Source organism: Gambusia affinis, linkage group LG09 (genome assembly GCF_019740435.1).
Source record: "Gambusia affinis linkage group LG09, SWU_Gaff_1.0, whole genome shotgun sequence".
NCBI lineage: Eukaryota > Metazoa > Chordata > Actinopteri > Cyprinodontiformes > Poeciliidae > Gambusia > Gambusia affinis.
Window position 1 is genome coordinate 10176311 of NC_057876.1, and position 17377 is coordinate 10193687.

The 17377-nt window shown below is 38.2% G+C and overlaps 4 protein-coding genes across 6 annotated transcripts; 1 reads left to right on the forward strand and 3 right to left on the reverse strand.

Moving 5' to 3' along the window:
* Positions 1-53: 53 nt before the first annotated feature.
* nkx2.5 (NK2 homeobox 5) lies at positions 54-2424 on the forward strand. Of its 2 annotated transcripts, none has more exons than XM_044127956.1 (2): positions 54-472; positions 1568-2424. In XM_044127956.1, the coding sequence occupies exons 1-2, from the start codon at positions 139-141 to the stop codon at positions 2179-2181; spliced, it is 948 nt and encodes a 315-aa protein (XP_043983891.1). In that variant the 5' UTR covers positions 54-138; the 3' UTR covers positions 2182-2424. The 2 variants fall into 2 exon arrangements, with proteins under 2 accessions (XP_043983891.1, XP_043983892.1); XM_044127957.1 differs by having other exon boundaries at positions 1571-2406.
* Positions 2425-6003: 3579 nt separating this feature from the next.
* On the reverse strand, positions 6004-10287 carry bnip1a (BCL2 interacting protein 1a). Its single transcript, XM_044127958.1, has 6 exons — positions 10018-10287; positions 8264-8356; positions 8068-8159; positions 7874-7978; positions 7644-7762; positions 6004-7454 (listed from the first exon to the last, which is right to left on the reverse strand). Exons 1-6 carry the CDS (start codon positions 10096-10098, stop codon positions 7258-7260), a joined length of 687 nt encoding a protein of 228 aa, XP_043983893.1. The 5' UTR covers positions 10099-10287; the 3' UTR covers positions 6004-7257.
* A 113-nt stretch (positions 10288-10400) lies between these two features.
* On the reverse strand, positions 10401-12828 carry atp6v0e1 (ATPase H+ transporting V0 subunit e1). Of its 2 annotated transcripts, none has more exons than XM_044127960.1 (4): positions 12583-12828; positions 12114-12161; positions 10851-10974; positions 10401-10769 (listed from the first exon to the last, which is right to left on the reverse strand). In XM_044127960.1, the coding sequence occupies exons 1-3, from the start codon at positions 12684-12686 to the stop codon at positions 10881-10883; spliced, it is 246 nt and encodes an 81-aa protein (XP_043983895.1). In that variant the 5' UTR covers positions 12687-12828; the 3' UTR covers positions 10401-10769; positions 10851-10880. The 2 variants fall into 2 exon arrangements, with proteins under 2 accessions (XP_043983895.1, XP_043983894.1); XM_044127959.1 differs by having other exon boundaries at positions 10401-10748; positions 12583-12824.
* A 1183-nt stretch (positions 12829-14011) lies between these two features.
* Positions 14012-17205, reverse strand: rpl26 (ribosomal protein L26). Its single transcript, XM_044127964.1, has 4 exons — positions 17110-17205; positions 16357-16528; positions 16127-16267; positions 14012-14177 (listed from the first exon to the last, which is right to left on the reverse strand). Exons 2-4 carry the CDS (start codon positions 16522-16524, stop codon positions 14049-14051), a joined length of 438 nt encoding a protein of 145 aa, XP_043983899.1. The 5' UTR covers positions 16525-16528; positions 17110-17205; the 3' UTR covers positions 14012-14048.
* Between the last annotated feature and the right edge of the window lie 172 nt (positions 17206-17377).

Here is a 17377-nt window from a genome sequence, read left to right on the forward strand (position 1 = left end):
ACTTAAAACCACTAAATATTCCCAAGCAGGAGAGTCTTTGTTGACATCTTTTTTTTTTTTTTTTTTTTTTTTTTTGCTTCCACATGACAGATTCATAGTTATTTTTCCCCCCTCCTTTCTCGTGCGTCTTTTTTGGCAATGTTTCCCAGCCCCAGCACGTCCACACCCTTCTCTGTCAAGGATATATTAAACTTGGAGCAGAATCCCGACGTGATGGTATCTTCTCTTGACATTTCCCCGCGCATGGACTGCTCTGGCACCTCATCCTGCATGCTGGCCCGCTTGAAGCAGGAGCCTCTCCGCGACATGTCCACCGCCGCCGCCTCCTCCTCCCTAACTCAGCAGGACATCCAAGACTCCAACAAGGCCGGCAGAGGCAACTTTGCGCCCACATTTTACGGCAAATCGTACACGGGGACGGAAATGGAGAGGGGTGCGAAATCAGATGCGTTTGAGGAGAAACGAAGAAAAGGTGAGCAGAACATTGCGGGCCTGCGCGCAAAATTTGGGGCACTTTACGTTGAAGAAATCTCAGTGGAATAAGCATCAAGAAGGAACTGAATAGCTTTATACAAACGAGCAACAAGACTTCTAATAAATAAGTGACTGGAATCGGCGCATAATCTGTAAATGTGTGTGTTCCTCACCCGCAAACGCGCCATTACGCTCTAAAAAAAAAAAAAAAAAAGAACTTTATTAGGAATTATTCATAACATGAACTTTTAATCAGCTACATCTGCTGGCCAATATGAAGTTAAAGAAAAGAATGGGTGACGTCCAAATTAAATATATCCTTCCTGTCATTAATACTCTTACTGAAGATGTTGGGTCTGTCAGTCGCGATTTGTTGCTTGTGGAAGGTAACGTTAAGGATATGGATACATTCAGGTTGTGTTATGAAAGAAGACACCAATTTTGTAAAAGCAAATAACTTTCATAGGACTTGTAGATGAGAGTAAATCGGTTTAAGAGCCAGATTTTCTCCCCCCCTAACTTTCAACTTATTTAGCAACAACACTTAATGCCCAAAGTTAAACATGAACTTCTTACCTCAGAGCAGCGGTTGCTAATGGCTGGATCTGGCTTTGATCCAGCTCATCTTGCAGGTTTTCAATGCATATTAAGGGAGATGATTCTGGATTGAGGATTTATAAACATTTGCTTTCGTCCTGTTTTGATTGTATTATGTTTGGTTCTTTAATTTTATGATTGATATTTAGTCGGTAAATATCGCCTTCTCTACAGATTAAATTGGTAAAAAAAAAGTGATTTATTTAAGAATTTTATTTAATTAATCAGTTTCTTAGCAATTCGTTAAGTAAATGTAATTAAGGGTTTAAAGTTGATTTGTTGAAGTGTGTTTTAGCTGTAAAGCTTTCGTGATTCTGCTCACTAAAATTAACCTATACATGTATGCAAATTGACGATATTGATTAAATTAGAACTAAGATTTATTAGTGTAGCACCATTTGATCATGTTGAATCCACACCAACACCATATCTAAATGCAATAAAGTTTAGAAAAACTTGCATTTATTTTCTGCTCTTGTCTTGTCTGGGCTTCTAGAAGATTTCCGCGGCCCTGCCGGGCCTCTGCAGGACGCAAAGACCGAGGAGCTGGAGCGGCCCAAGCCTCGGAGACGCAGGAAGCCGCGGGTCCTCTTCTCCCAGGCGCAGGTGTACGAGCTGGAGCGCCGCTTCAAGCAGCAGAGGTATCTGTCCGCCCCGGAGCGAGACCACCTGGCCGGGGTGCTCAAACTCACCCCGACCCAAGTGAAGATCTGGTTCCAGAACAGGAGGTACAAGTGCAAGCGACAGAGGCAGGACCAGAGCCTGGAGATGGTGTCCCTGCCGCCGCCCAGGAGGGTGTCGGTCCCGGTGCTGGTGCGGGACGGGAAGCCCTGCCTCGCCGGGGAAGCGGCCGCCTACAACCCTTCCTACAGCGTGGGCCCCATCAATCACTTCGCCTACAACAACTACCCGGCCTTCAGCAACTACACCGGGCCCGGATGCAACACAAACTACGCGTGCAGTTATCCTGCAGGCGCCATGCAGACTGTGCAGGGCTCATCCGGCAACGGGAATTACGTGAACTTTGGGGTGGGAGACTTGAATAATGTCCAGAACACGTTTTCTCCCAGCAACGGAGTGTCCTCGCTGCACGGCATCAGGACGTGGTGACAAAATCATCCAATAGCAAAGTTAGTTTTGGATGCTGAGACTGCATGCGGATTTCTAAAGGCGTCCACACACAGCAAGGAATATTTATGTAGCTCTAGCTATACCTTTTGGGTTGTTCTTGTTTTTAGCACCAACTTATGTTCCCCCCCCCCAAGTAACTAAAACGTCAGTTTATGGCGCACTGTGTAATTTCTGCGTAAATGATAGTAGTAATAATAAAAAAGGTTGAAACAGAAGCTCACATATTCTACTTTTATTTTGAATTTCAAATTTGTCAGAACATTATTATTATTATTATTATTATTATTATTATTATTATTATTATTATTATTATTATTATTATTATTATTATAAACATACTCAAACAGTTTGTTAAATTTAGAGAAAGAAAGCCTTTGGGTTGCTTCATATAGTTGTTGAACAAAATTCAAAATTCTGCCTGTAGTAAAGAATTTTGAAGGACCTTGAGTTTTAAACAATGAAATGATTAAAATTAAATTATTTAAATTTCACATAAATGTAATGTTAACAATCATTCAATTCTAGCAGCCTCGGCTTTTAACACACGTAGAGTTTAATCAGGGAAATTGGTGCAAACATCTATTTTTTGAAGGAATAGCTATTCCGGAGCAGATATTCAACAATTCCAAATTTGTTCCCCAACAAATTTAAAGAAATAGTTGATAAGCATAGTTATGGTTTTGTATTAACTTGTATACTAAACACAAAAGATATTGTTTGTCCGTTCGTATTTTATAAATTAAAAAGTAAAGTATAACCCCTATCGCTATTCAACAGAATCATGAGCCCAGTTCCACAGCAGAATCATAAATCTCACAGAACTTCAGTTTGTTTTGTTTTTTTGTGATCTGAAATCGAGGGATGGGTTAGGTTTAGGGTTAGGGTTAGGGTTTCCCTGACAACAGCTATGAAGTTTTGTCCACTGAGTAAGGGTTGAGAAGTTGTGCTTGCCAGCAGGTTGTAGCGTTAGCGCTGTTGCTAAACAAATCAATTTCAATTCCTGCTCCAACACAGACATCTTTCTAACCTCCAGTCTCACAGCAATTTTACACCTTAAACTGAGTCTACATGTTCATTCACAATGCAGCTCTTGAAACATGTCAGCCTAGAATAGTGACTGAGCACAAGATTTTCAGTCAAATTCTAATCAAAACAAAGTAGTTAATGTTCAGAGAATTTAAAGTTAATCCAATGGTGCGTTTACAAGTTAGATTTTTGGTTAAAACTTTGAATTCTTAATAGTTCCTAATAAACACCCTTCAAGACTGACTTTTACAGTGTAGATATACATTGTTTTGGATATGAGGCTTGTATTGTGGATAATAAGTAAAAGTTAAGAACGTCTAATGCAGCCACTGCAAAGGAACGGGATATAAAGGTTTACAGGCCACTTGTTTGGAACACGCGTCTAAAAAATACATCACAGTTTCAGTCTCATTTTCAACCTTAAGCAGGGTTCTCTGATTATTTTTTTGTGTTTTTTTTTTTTTTTTTTTTTGCACAGGAAGACATGACAGATTAGCAAAATTATTTTACAATCAGTTAAAATTTATTTGACTCGACTGAGGGTCTTTTGGGGGCTGCACAGTGGCGCAGTTGGCAGCACTGTTGCCAAGCAGCAAGAAGGTCCTGGGTTCTTTCTGAAGAAAGAAGGTCTGTCTGCACAGAGTTTGCATGTTCTCCCTGTTCATGCGTAGGTTCTCTCAGGTTAATTGGTCTCTCGAAATTGTCCGTAGGTGTGTGTGTGTGTGTGTGTGAATGGTTGTTTGTCCTGTCTGTCTCTGTGTTGTCCTGGCGACCTGTCCAGGGTGACACCGCCTCTCACCCGAAACGTTAGCTGGAGATAAACACCAGCAACCCTCCCGACCCCACTAGGGACCAGGGTGTAAGAAAATGGATGGATGGATGAGGGTCTTTTGTCTTCACAGCTTCCATCCTTTCGGGTCAGAAAATATTAAACACTTGAAGAAAATGTATGCAATTTATTTATCAAAAGACTCCAAAAAATTAGCTTCCCCAATGTTCCTTGGATTTGAAATAAAATTGGTGACTCAGTGGTGACTAAGAAGCAACTAACTAATGACATCCTGACAGAATGAACTCTAAACCCTCATAATGGAGATTAGTGGCTGTTAAAATCCCTGGCATGGTTCCTGTCACGTTAAAATGTTCAAGTGGCTGTTAGAAAGCTTCAGTCATTTTTACTTAAACAAGGTGAAAAGGTTGTTAAAAGTTTATTCATTTTTACAGCCGGCTGTCGGCCAACTTCGCTCTGTACACAAACGCTTAGAGGCCGCTGGGGGCAGAGCCGCCTGCCGGTCGTGACCTTGACCCGTAATAAACCTTTGAAGACAACTTGAAATGTAAAAATGCTCACATCGAAACGATAAAAAAAGAAAAAAAATCTATTGTTGGCATTTCAGGTGTACTTGCAAATCTTAAAGTGTTTCTTGCACACACTGAGAATTAGGTTTAAATAAAGCTTAATTTAAAATCATTTAGCTGGACTCGTCAGCAGGAACGTGTGATTTATGGACTTTAGCACAAGTGTTTCTGGCTCTTAATGCGTCTGCATACAGTCAAAGCTTGACAAAAGCATTCCTTCAAAATTCCAACTTAACCGATAAATACGAGATCACTGCAGCAGTTACACCCAAAAGTGAAACTGTGCACCTAAGAAGTAGGCCACACACGGTTTTTATTCAGTCATGTTTTAAAAAGTAAACAACGAATCTACAGTAGAAAAATTAGTCAAAAAGCAAAGTTAAATCCAGGTTTTTTAAAACCAAGCAACATTTATTGTAACAGTTTGCGAACATCTGTCTGAGTAAGTCTTACATGGGCTGGTTACTTATTGGCATTCTGTATGTCTGAGGCAAGTCAAAAACTTTTCAAGTGTGTTAAAAACATAATTCTTCAACTAAATTAGTTGGATTTTAAATAATCATGGAGGTAATGTTGCCCCCCCTGGTTTATCCCGTATGCTAAAAAGAAACAAATAAAAAGATAGCTTGTGATTAAGACATAAAATGTTAAATCACACTATTGTTTTCCCTGACAACCGGCTACAGTGTGCAGTTTTCAGGGTTAGGGAGATTACTTTGTAGAATAGTTTGACTTTAGCATTAGATTTGTAGCTAAATTAGCTGGAAACAAACTTACATTTTTCACTCTAGCACAGTAACACTTCTAACCACAAATTTCAGTTTAACTCCTTTCAGTGAATTGATGTTTAATCCATAATGCAACCCTTATAAACGCAGCAGTCCACTGGCACCATGTGGATCATGAAGCAGAGCAGAAGCATCCTCCACCAGTCCTTTCCAAAGTCTAATAATTTCAGGGCTTTGAAGAGCATCATCACGAAACGAATAATACTTATTTTTTTTAGGGGAAATGACTCCCGAAGCAGTGCAAATGGATTTCATCTCAGGAAAAAGCTGCGTGTCAAACAAACGAGGAGTTGCTGAAGTTTCGTTTCGGTCCGCCTCTTGTTTAGCGCGCGGGGGAAACGTGCTCCCCTTTGTGCTCTTCAGAGACCCTGACCCACTTGTTGAGATACAAACAATACCACTCGATTGACAATATCTCTGTGCTAAATGGAAGAATAGTCTAATTTGCTCAACAGAGAGCACCAGGCCTGGTCTAAGTGTCCGGTAGAGGAGAGGAGCAGGCTCAGCCCAACTGCCTCCACTTCAGATAAGAAGGAGATGCTTACGCATCTCTCAGGTCTCTTCACACATACTCTGTCATCCTCTCTAAAACAATACACACAATTCTGCAACGCAATTCAAATATGAATAAGGTAGAATTAATGTTTATTAAAAACCAGTAACAAAAATAATAATAACAATAATAATAAAAAATTTAAATAATTCGTATGATAAATCAATAGGCAATGGAAAGCAGTTGCACAGAGGCCAGCAAGGTCATGCAGCTTCTCTGACCATCCTCTCCTCTGTGGTGTTGAAAAGGCAACGTCAGATAACGGCAGCGCACAAACCTAAAAATACCAACCCTCACTCATCCACCACCCACACTGGAATAAGAGGGCAGAGGAGGGGGTCTGTCGGAATAATCTGCTTTTCCGGGTCTTATCTGCAGAAAGGCAGCGGATGAATGTGGCTCTATCTCTGCCGGTGTGAACGGCGCTGCTGCTGCTTTACGGAGCTTCAGAGCAGCACATAAAAAAAAAAAAAACCCTGCTAAGTTTGAAGCAGGAATGAAGCCTGAAATAAGTGCGGTCCCTCAAAAAAAAAATTTAGATTTAAAAAATAAACAGAGAACAGGACCTGAAGTAAGACATTTTGTGACCTTCATAAAATAATGGTCCGTGTCTTTTTTCGCCAGAAGTTATTTATTTTTTTTCTTTTCTTGCCTAAATCATCTTCTGCCAATAAAGAGGTATTATGTTTTTGGGGTTTTTTTTGTCAAAAATCACTTTTGGGAATAAATGAATTAAGCCATTATTTTATGAAGGTGACAATATTCAACATGGCAATTCAGAAAATCAGGACACTTTTTAGCAGTGATAAATTATACAGAAGTTGGTGACGAACAGCATTGACACAAAAAGGTTCAAGTGTTTCGGCAAGTTGCTTATCTCTTAATGCATAATAAAAACTGACAAACTCAGCTGCACATAAATATTCAGCTCTGGATTTGCTTCCAAAATGCACATGCATGTGAATGTCAGGTTACCATTTAAAATTAATCGACAATATTACAAACTATTGCAGTTTCAGAACTTTTATCAGACTATAGACTAATTGTCTGATGGAGAGAAAAAAAAAATAAAAAATGCGTTTTGCTTGTGATTTGCACGGTCTTTACACCTCTAAGATAATTTAAGAACCAAAACAGACACTTGGAAATAATGACGCATAAACACATTGCAATCTAACTGGTCATTAAACCACAGATTTACATTTAAAGCATTGTTTTCTTTAGTGTGACAAATGTAAGAGCAAAGCAGCGTGGGATTCACAGCGAATGTAGGCCAGCTATGGAGGGAAATGCATCTGGATTCAGGAGGGATCCTCCGAAGCTTCTGGTCTATAAGAAAGGGAACAGCCTCTTTTTGAGGATGTAGAGAACCGTTGCAAAGAACAGAGCCAACGCCAAGAAGATGAGCAGCTTGTCAGTGAGCTCCCTGCGGTTGTACTTGGTGATGAGCTTCCTGCCCAGCTGAATGGTGCCAGTCATGGCTTTGAACTCCTCGTTTGTCTCTTGAATCGTTCTCGACGAGGTTGCTTGAACCAGAAAGAAAGAACATACATTTAAAAAGGGGTGTTTATTACAGTATTCTCTCTGAAAAGCAGAGCAGGACTACTTCTGACTTTTAGCAAATCCAAGGTCGCTGCAACGTGTGAAGTGTTCGCAATAACATAAATCTGCCGTTGGCGAAGTTAGCGTTAACAAGCGGTCCTTCCATGACTGACCTAGCGTTGTTATGGAGTCTTCGCTCTGCTGAACCTGCTGGGCCATCATCCGGCTGATGCTCATGAGATTCTCTGTAATGTCGCCGGCACTTTGGGCGAGGCCCTCTTTGGTCATCTTCCTGAAATCCGAAAGCAGCTCTTTAAATAAACCGAAAAGCTACTTTCGTCTGAAGAGAAAGCTGCGGTTTTATGAGGACATCTTAACACAGAGCAGCAGGAGGCCCGCTCACCTCTTCCTCACAGCGCCATCGGCTCCATTAAGCAGCGCCTGCTTTTCCATTTTGTCCATGGACAGTTTGCTGGCGAGGTTGGCTTTCCTCCAGGCCGTCTGGTTGCTGCAAACAAAAGAATGTGTTAATTGAGCAGAAATGCACTCAGTGATATGACATAGCAAAGACATGGCTGGTTATGTGATAGCGATCACCTCAGCATCTGCTTTCTGTGTCCCTCTACTTGACTGAGCAACGCCTGCTTGTCCGACTCTCTGTCTTGCTCCATCGCCATCCGCTCAAAGTCCTGATTAAACCGCAGAGCGACACGGACATTTTGCGAAACGCGTTCTCACCAGAAGCAATGTTTTATTTTTTTCTCTTGTACCAAAGATAAATAAAGACTCTCACCTGAATCCTTAATCTGAGGTTGTGAAAGTGCTTTTTCACGTCTGTGTTTATTTCTGTCAGCTTGCTCTGAGGGCCGTCGCACTCCGTAATGTCCTGTCGAGACGAGACGAGACAAGATGAGGCTGCTCACATCCAGTAATACATCTCGTTACGTTTCGTAAATATTCAGAGAAGAATGGACTCCTGAGCACAGGACAGAATATTACTGTAAAAAGCATAAAGTCTAAAAAGAACCCAGACGACTGAAGAATTTAGCGGGTTTCCTCACGAGAGGTGAATTTTATTCTCAAGTAAAAAAAGTTTTAAGATTTCTGAAAATAAAATAAATGTATTGCATTTAAAAAGAAACAAAGACCAACACGTCTCTAAAGCGTAAACGGTATAGGAGTTTTAACCAAACAACTGAGAGAAAAAGAATGACAAAAGAGAGCAACTGAAAAAAAAACGCTCAAACTGCGATATCAAAAATTATTTTTACTTTCATGAGCGCGAGAAAAAAGGCAAAAATAATCTGATATTTTTAAATCTGACCCGGATCTAAACACACTGCTTGTTAGATGGACATTTATACCCCAGAGAAACCAGAAGTTTAAGATTTCTAAATAGAGATTTCTAAATAAAAAAAGTTGAAGAAATGTGACTAAAAAAATTCTTTATTCATCCATTCGTGTATTTGTTTAACACAAATTGTTAGGGTGCCGGTGACTTGTTATTACAAATTATATAAAAATATTTAATGGTCAACACTTTTTTCTTAAAAAAAAACCAACAAAAAAAACATATAGTTTGAACATATGTTCAAACACAAATGTGTTGCGCTTGCCATTTAAAACATGAAAATAAAACTCTATACTTTTTCAAACAGAACCCAGAACTGCACTCTTTTTATACACCAGTTTTATAAAAATATACATAATAATACAGGGATACAATTTAATCTGTCCCTTCAAGTAAACTCATCACATTTTAGCTCCACTTTAATCCCTGTTTCTTTCACCTTACAAAATGCCTGTTTTAAATTTTATTAAGCTGTATGTGTAGATAATGAATAATCTGGCCAATAGTTTATTGTCAGGATCTAAAAAGAATAGCAAAGAATATATCTTCATCTTATATTTGTACTTGAAATAATGCTATTAATAATCATAATACTGCACTAGTTAAAATATGTTTGCCTGTTAATGTATTCAATAATACACAAATCAGGGAGTATTTAATTTTCCTTTGGGATTAATAAAGTATTTCTTAATTTGAAGTTGAACCCTCTTAGTTGTTTCTTTCTAAACTTTGAAGCACACCTCTTTGGTAATGAGAGATATACAATTATGCTAAATTTACACACACATATAATCTCTATTTTCCCCCAGATTGCAAGCTTCTTAAATCAGTGTGAACATTTGTTTTCATTGCGATAACGAATCCCAACCCCCTCCCTTTTTTGTTGTTGCAAATATAAGAAACGCTAACAAAACGTCACTACGTAGGACTGACGTTACCTTTCTAGAACAAATCATGACGTAGTTGGCTGTCTTGGTATCCGTTTTTTGCACCTTTTATTTGCCATATGAAAAGTAACAACCCTAAATTCCTTCAAATGCAGTTTAATAGTTAAGTTGCCGAAATATGCAGTCACAAACTGCTGTTTGCTCGAGGCGTTACGTTTAGCATAAAAGCTAGCTGTTGTCCATGACAACCGAAAAGAGCAGCGTCCCCTAGCACATCGCTGGAGGGTCTTACCAGAGGAAAATTCGCACCTGGATGAGAGCCTTGATTTCCAAGTCATATTTGAGAATTTCTTGCTCACACACTCGGACGTGGACATCCGAAGTCGCCATGTTGCCAACGTAGCCGGCTACAACTACGGCAAGCAGGAAGCTGCCCGTTTCATACAAATATGAAACGGACAATCAGTACTTAAAATTGTTATTTTTTCTTGATATTTAAAAGTACCTCGTACATGTTTCAAACGTTTTTTTTTAGCCATTATAATCAGTTTTGCTTACGTTTGTTAGAATCCCGTTGCATGTATATTCAAATCAAAGAAAAAAACAAAACCTAAATGTCATTCTCATAGATTTCAATTGTTAAGCTAAAACTTCTTCATGGAAATAAACTGCAGAAAAAAAACCCAACAAACTAGAAACTTAGCAATTTATTAATTGGGACTTAAAATTTGTTGCATTCTTTAGTAGCAAGGAAACAGAAACAAGTCAAACTTGTGTCAACCTCAAAACAATTTAATTAAATGTCACACACTCTTATTACACACAATGTACACAACATATAAACACAACAGCAAGTGAAGGCTGTTTTAATTTAAGGTTCAGAAAAATCAAGTAATATCTCTTAAATTTTTGAAGAACATTTTAAGCAAGGCACCCATGCCGACATCACTCCAAAACTAAAAGGCACAGAGTTCTTGGTTTTCGGTGAGCTGAGGAATGGTCTCCGGAAGGGGATAGAATCAGTGTCCAGGCCATTGATGCTGTCGAAAAACAACAGGAAACTGTTTCAGAAAGAAGAAAAAAAAAGAAAACTGTTGAGCAAACATGACTCCCAAAAGGTGAGCTGATGGGGAGACATTTACCTGCAAAGTAAGGAGCTCCTGAAAGGCAAGTTAATTCCAGGCCAAATTTAGGTACCAGATAATGTCAGTGGATAGTGATGGCCCAAAGAGAGGGTTCAGCTGAGCCAGAATTGCTATCAACCAGCTGATGGAGAGCACATACAAAAAGGTAACTTTTCAGCTTCCAACTGTAATGAAAGACATATTCTCAAAACGCCAATATATCATAAAAGAACATTAAAAATTTTCCCTACACAGAGGTGTTCTAGGATGAGAAGATAGAAAAACAGCCTTGCTTCTACTGCCCTCTTCTGGTCATTTGTGTGCAACATGCGAGAATAATAATTACCGGTAATCTTTTAAATATCCCATTCATAGTTTGTTGCACTCATAATAAATAAGTAAATGAAATATAAACCAGATAGGCTACAGACGTTAGGTGCCCTGTGTAAATCTATTCACATTTTGTCATGGTGCAACAAGCTTCAATGTTTTTTTTATCTGGATTTTATATGACAGACAAGACGAAGTAGTGCACTGTTGGTAAATGAAATAAACAAACGAAAACAAAATGCACTTAGATTTCACAAATGAAAATCTGAAGACTGGGTCAAATATTTATATTTTCTTGTTGATTTTCATACTTGTAAATAAAATTTTGTTCAACCTGAAGTTACCCTAAATAGACAATAGATTCTAAGCGAGCATTATTTATTCCCAGTTTAACTCATGAAGACCAAGGAACGCACACTTTTGGATGACTTTCAATCAGTCATCTGAAAAATGTTTTCATTTAATCTGAGAAGCGGCCAACAGAGCCATAATAACTGCAACAGGTGCAGATATCCACTGCAGAAAGACTCGAGACTTGGGCAAAAGTTTCCTAAACACACAGTCAGAGCTATAATTTGTAAAACCTTTTTAAGTCTTGCGTCATTTCCCTTAATTACACAATGCTTCACATTGTCCCATCACATCAAATCCTAATAAAATACATTCAAGTGTGTGGCTGCTGTTGTGCGACAAAATGTGAGAAATCTCTAAATGTTTTTATGAGGTGCAATAACTTTATTGATATGTTCAACTGCTTTAACTGTATTGTCTCGAGGAGCTTTACTGTCTAAGTAAAAGTTGAAGAATAAATACATGGTTATAAGAATAGGAACACCTGAAAATACGACAACACATCCAGACAAATGCATCCTCCTTCTGTTTCACAGTGTTGGGTTAAATGTAACGAATAACATATAGGAGGAAGCAGAAATCCTGGATGGAAATACTCACAAGAGGTAACAGCAGACTGCAGTTAGCACCAACATTGTGACAATAACTCTGCAAGAAAAAAAGAGAAAACGTATTTTTTTTAAATCTCGTGAGCCGAGGGGGGGGGGAGGAAGAACAGCTTCCATCTTTTTAAATATATTAAATGTGGAGTATTTATGTCTAAACGGGTTATACCGAAAGTGTACTTACGTATGACACAATAACCTCATCATAAACAGTTACTGAAATAAAGCTGGCTATATAAACAGACTGTGGAATTAGCTTCACGTAGCTAGCCTAAAGTTTTACAAGAACTTCGCAAACTTATGTAACGCTTTAAGTCAGGCCAATAAATGAGTTTAAAATAAACCAACTTTACAAAAAACATTCTTACGGAAAAACGTCAAGAATTAACTTTCAGAAAAATTTAGCTTTCTTTATGTTGGCTCGACTTAACCAGATAAAAGCTAATATGAGCTAACAAACTCACCCTCTGTTCGGTCCTTTGGGGATAAACCAGGGCACAACTCCTCCAACGATTCCCCAAAACAAAGTCATTACAGATATTGTGATGGCAAACCGCTGATCCGCCATTATTTAAAAACCAGGAGTGTCAAAAAGTTGAAAACGTTAAACTTAATTCAACTTCGGTACTGTGTCCGAAAGATGTATCCTGTGACGGGGGAGCAGGCAGCACGTATCACATGACTGTGACAGAGGGAGGAAGTAAAAAGGCTGGCGGAGGATTTGTCTATGTGCTGGAAAAATATACCCATTTAATATTGTGCATATTTAATTTTTAGCAGGGTCTAGTCCTTTAAGAAAACTAGAAGTATCTGCTGCTTATTTTGACGAGATAGGGGGAAAAAACTTTTTAAATAATAATAGGCACCCATGCCGACATCACTCCAAAACTAAAGGCACAGTTCTTGGTGCACAAAAAGTAGGACAGAAGTAAAACATATGCAATTGCAGATAATTATGGTTTTCTTAAAGAGTAATTTGCATCGACCAACGGTAAATGAATGTAATCTGAAACAAGTGATTCTGTTTTGGACAATAATCCGTTTTTGGAAATTCTATTAAGCATTTTCTGACACCTACTGGTCACTTTGTGAAATTACACAAAAACTGGATTTTATTAAATTTTAAATGGATAGTAGTGCATGACCTTCAATATTTTACGTTACTCAAGGTACGAAATAGCAAATAAACAACCAAGACTTAAATGCTAGTGAAGTACTGAAGCATAAAGTTAACTTCTATAGCAGTGCATCAATGTTATCAGATTTGGGTAATAGACTTAAAATGTTGCTATTCTGATTTATTTGCAACGTTCCTATATTTAAAATACATTTTGGATATAAATTGATTAAAGCATAGTCTAAAAACATTTTTACACTAAAATGAAAATATATTAATTATGAAAAAAGCACCACACTGGATTGGTTGTTTCTTACAACTGTGCTGGTTAGCAGGACACATGCTCTAAATTGTTTATCATTGGGAAAATTGAAAAATAGTTCAGACAGCAAAGGAAACTACTTTAATTTCATTCAGCCTTAAGGATGTGAAAACAATGTCTCAAAATGGCTTTTGGCTCCCTCCATAATTGCCCGCCTCCTAACTTGAAAGACTTAATTTTACAAAACTAATAGACTGATCTTTAGATGACATAAAGGACATTGGAGCAGCTCTAGAAATATTTTAACTAAAATATGCAAATGTGACATGATAGGTCAAAATTCAAGTTCAGATGTTCTTTCTCACAGACTTTTGTCAGCCAGAATTTAAAATGAATGTTTCACAACATATTTTAAGCAGTCACAAATCTGGACAGTTACATTTTGTGATGTCTTAATTTTGGAATATTTATATGAATATATATGTGTACACATAAAACTCCAAACAAAATGAGATCCAATTATACAGTTTATTAATAGCAAAAGATCATTTTCACTCCTGCATCTTCTCGATGGTCTCCTCCTTGTATTTGCCTTTGTCCTTCCCAACAGCGCGAGACTTGGCCTTGCGCTCAAGGATCTTCTTGCGATCCTTATCGAGCTTTAGCCTAGTGATGACCACCTGGAAAAATAAAAACATAAAACATAAAAATCATGTCTCACTGCAATTATTAAGAGCCCTCAGAACAACAAAATATCCCTTGGCTGTGTATCGGCAGCAAATATGTAATTTTGAAAGTAGTATCAAAAACAACGCAGAACTTCATTTAATAACCAGAAAGAGACAGAAATATACATAAAGATTTGAATAAAGTGCTCAGAAACCAATTAACCACAGAAATTTTAAAGTAATGTTTCAGTGGCATCAACCTAATGTGTTTAGTCATTAACTATAAACTTTTAACTGGATGCAACTAAATGGAAAATAAATAGATATTCTTTGAAGACAGTTTTGATGCAGGATTACAAGGAGCACTACAAAATGCTTAAGGTGCAACTACTGAAAAATAAAGAGGCAACCTGTGATTTGTTATGCTTTCAAATCCATTTTTAAGCTTTATAAATAAACATATAAAATAACAATCATTATCTATACCTATACTGTGAGCACTTCTCCACAACACCAGGAAAAGGTCAAAGATGTGTAAACAAGTTTGTGAACTACTGATGGCTAGGTATCCCGGCTGTCCAAGGACACTTGTAGTGCAAGTTAGTCTTGAGTTTTTAAAATTGCGGCTCAGCATGCAGTCCAACAACTGTGTTTAATTTGGATGCACTTATATTTACAAAGAATTTGAAAAACAGATTAATTAAAACAATCATTTTAAAAGGACAGTTAAGATTATCTGGAAATTTGGCATTTCCACTCCTGAGTTAAACATTTAAAGAAAACTTGCTGATATGTTTGACCAAGGAAGGTTTAATGCAAAATAGTCAGTGGCACATTTCACTCATCTTTGTGTCTCAATGACAAAGGAAAAAGCTCTGATCTCCACTGTTAAATACAGCTCTGGGTCAGTTCAGTGTCGATACAAACATGCACACAGCAGGACAAGGTGTCGCGCTAACAGTTGGATTTTGCTAGGTGTCATGAGAATCAGTTACTAATTTATGGTTTTGAGACTGTGTAATAACAATAATAATCTAAATAAAAAAATAAGCTTTATTAAGTGGACTGTATCATCCGAAAAGATAAGGTATATATGCATTAGATAAATTAAATAATAATATTAAAGGTTTTAAATGGAAGCATTAAAAATTGCACTCTATCCTTCACTCAAATGTCAGGTCCACTTGATTTTTTTCCTTTATTTCTTCCCCCACACAGCCACATAATACTAAGAGTCAAACACTAAAAGCCTTGGAATTACATGATACACTTAAAAGCGTGTGGCTGTTGTCAACATGTGCAACACACGGGACCCAAATTCTTGACCATGGCAGTAACTTCCACAAAAACAATTTTATAACACAGAAGGCTGTTGAGCTTTTAATTATCCCTACAGTATCTCAGGCTAATTGAATTTGAATGCCTGAAGAAAACTGATGTCAATGTAAGCGAAGCAAACGCTTTTTACAGCCCAATTAACGAGCGTTGACAGCAGTTTCTACACATTTTGTCATTTCAACTTTCCCCTGCAAGTTTGTTATACACTTGAAAACTTAAATACTAAAGACTAAAATGTTCAACTGAAATGATCAAGTGGCACAGATGTGATTGAACAAGTTTTCCAAACTTGGAAAGTGACAAAAGCAAATGCCAACAAATTGTGTAGGAACCCTGTAATAGTTACAATAAACTCTACATCAGTTTGGCAGATTCATTCAAGCAGGTTTTCACCATTAGACAATGTTGTTATTTGAGTCCAACACAACAAAGTTCACTCTTTCCACCACATTTCTGAAATGCTGAAATAATTAAACCAATAAAATACTAGACAATAGTTCTCAGAGCAATCGCCCGACACATTCAAACAATCTGTAGAGACATCACCACATGACCCTACACAGTTCTCTTTTAACACTTCAACATGCTCTTCCAAGCCGAGGACCTTCGGAAATGTGTCTCACCTTGCTGGGATGGATGCCGACATGGACTGTGGTTCCGTTGGCCTTCTCTCTCTGCACACGCTCAATGTAGATGACATACTTCTTCCTGTAGACCTGCACCACCTTGCCGATCTGCTGCCCTTTGTAGTGTCCACGGACAACCTGGGAGCAAAAGCATCACTGGCTCAGCTACACTGTGATCAAAACTCATCATCTCGACCAGAACTCTTCAGCTCTCTGAACCACATTACCTGCACTTCGTCGTCTTTGCGGATAGGCATGGACCTCACGTTGTATTTCTGGCGGAGCTCCTTGGACAGCGGGGAAGACATGATCTTCCTCCTGATGTGTGAGGGGGCATTGAAGTGCCTCTTGCGGTTCTTGCGACGGGAGGATGTTACAAACGGGTTAAGCTTCATGATGCTGTGGAGTGAAACAAACAGGCTATATTGTGAAACTGCAAAGCCCACATTTCCATAGGAAAATTGCACTTGTAGCTCCTAGCCTCCCAAACATCATTGTTATAAAGCTTACAAACATTTATGATGGCCAATATGAATTTTCTTACACATAGAAGTAGAGCAACTGTTCGCATACAAGCCAGCATAGTCCTCACAGCGTAAAGCTACATGCTAAAGTAGCTAACGGCGCTCCGAAGGTTTTACTACAAGCTAAAGAGGAAACTCGGTTATTTTATAAAGACGGAAACTTGTTCTAATTAGTTGACGCAACTCGTGGAACTATAAAATTCACAGAATTACAGTCGTTTCACTCGAAATGAAGTCGTACAACTACAGCATGCGGATAGAGCCGTAGCTAGCAAGGAGTCCACATACAGTGTGTCCATATATCATAATCTACCAGTAAAATGTAATCAATAATATCTGTGATTTATTAGTATTCATGTTTATATTGTGTTACTGTGTGTTCATTGCGACACAGCAACATTACATGGAGGATGGATGTTGATAACGTTGGTAAATTTCGCTGACAGGAATCCTTACCCTGCCTTTGCTCCTCTATGGCCGGCGGAAAAGAGACCTGCAAACTACTTCCGCCTACATTAGTTCAAAGTAAAGTCTCGCGAGATGTGCAGGCTCATGTAAAAAATAACGCACGTAAACAAAATTAAAGACCACCTACTTCTAATATTGACATCTGCACTGCTTCCGTTAATATTTATAGTTATTACATTTTGGCTTGAAAGGTCATTTCAAAACTATTCAAGTTGTTTAATTTTTACTTACATTTTTGTATTATTGCGAATTAAAG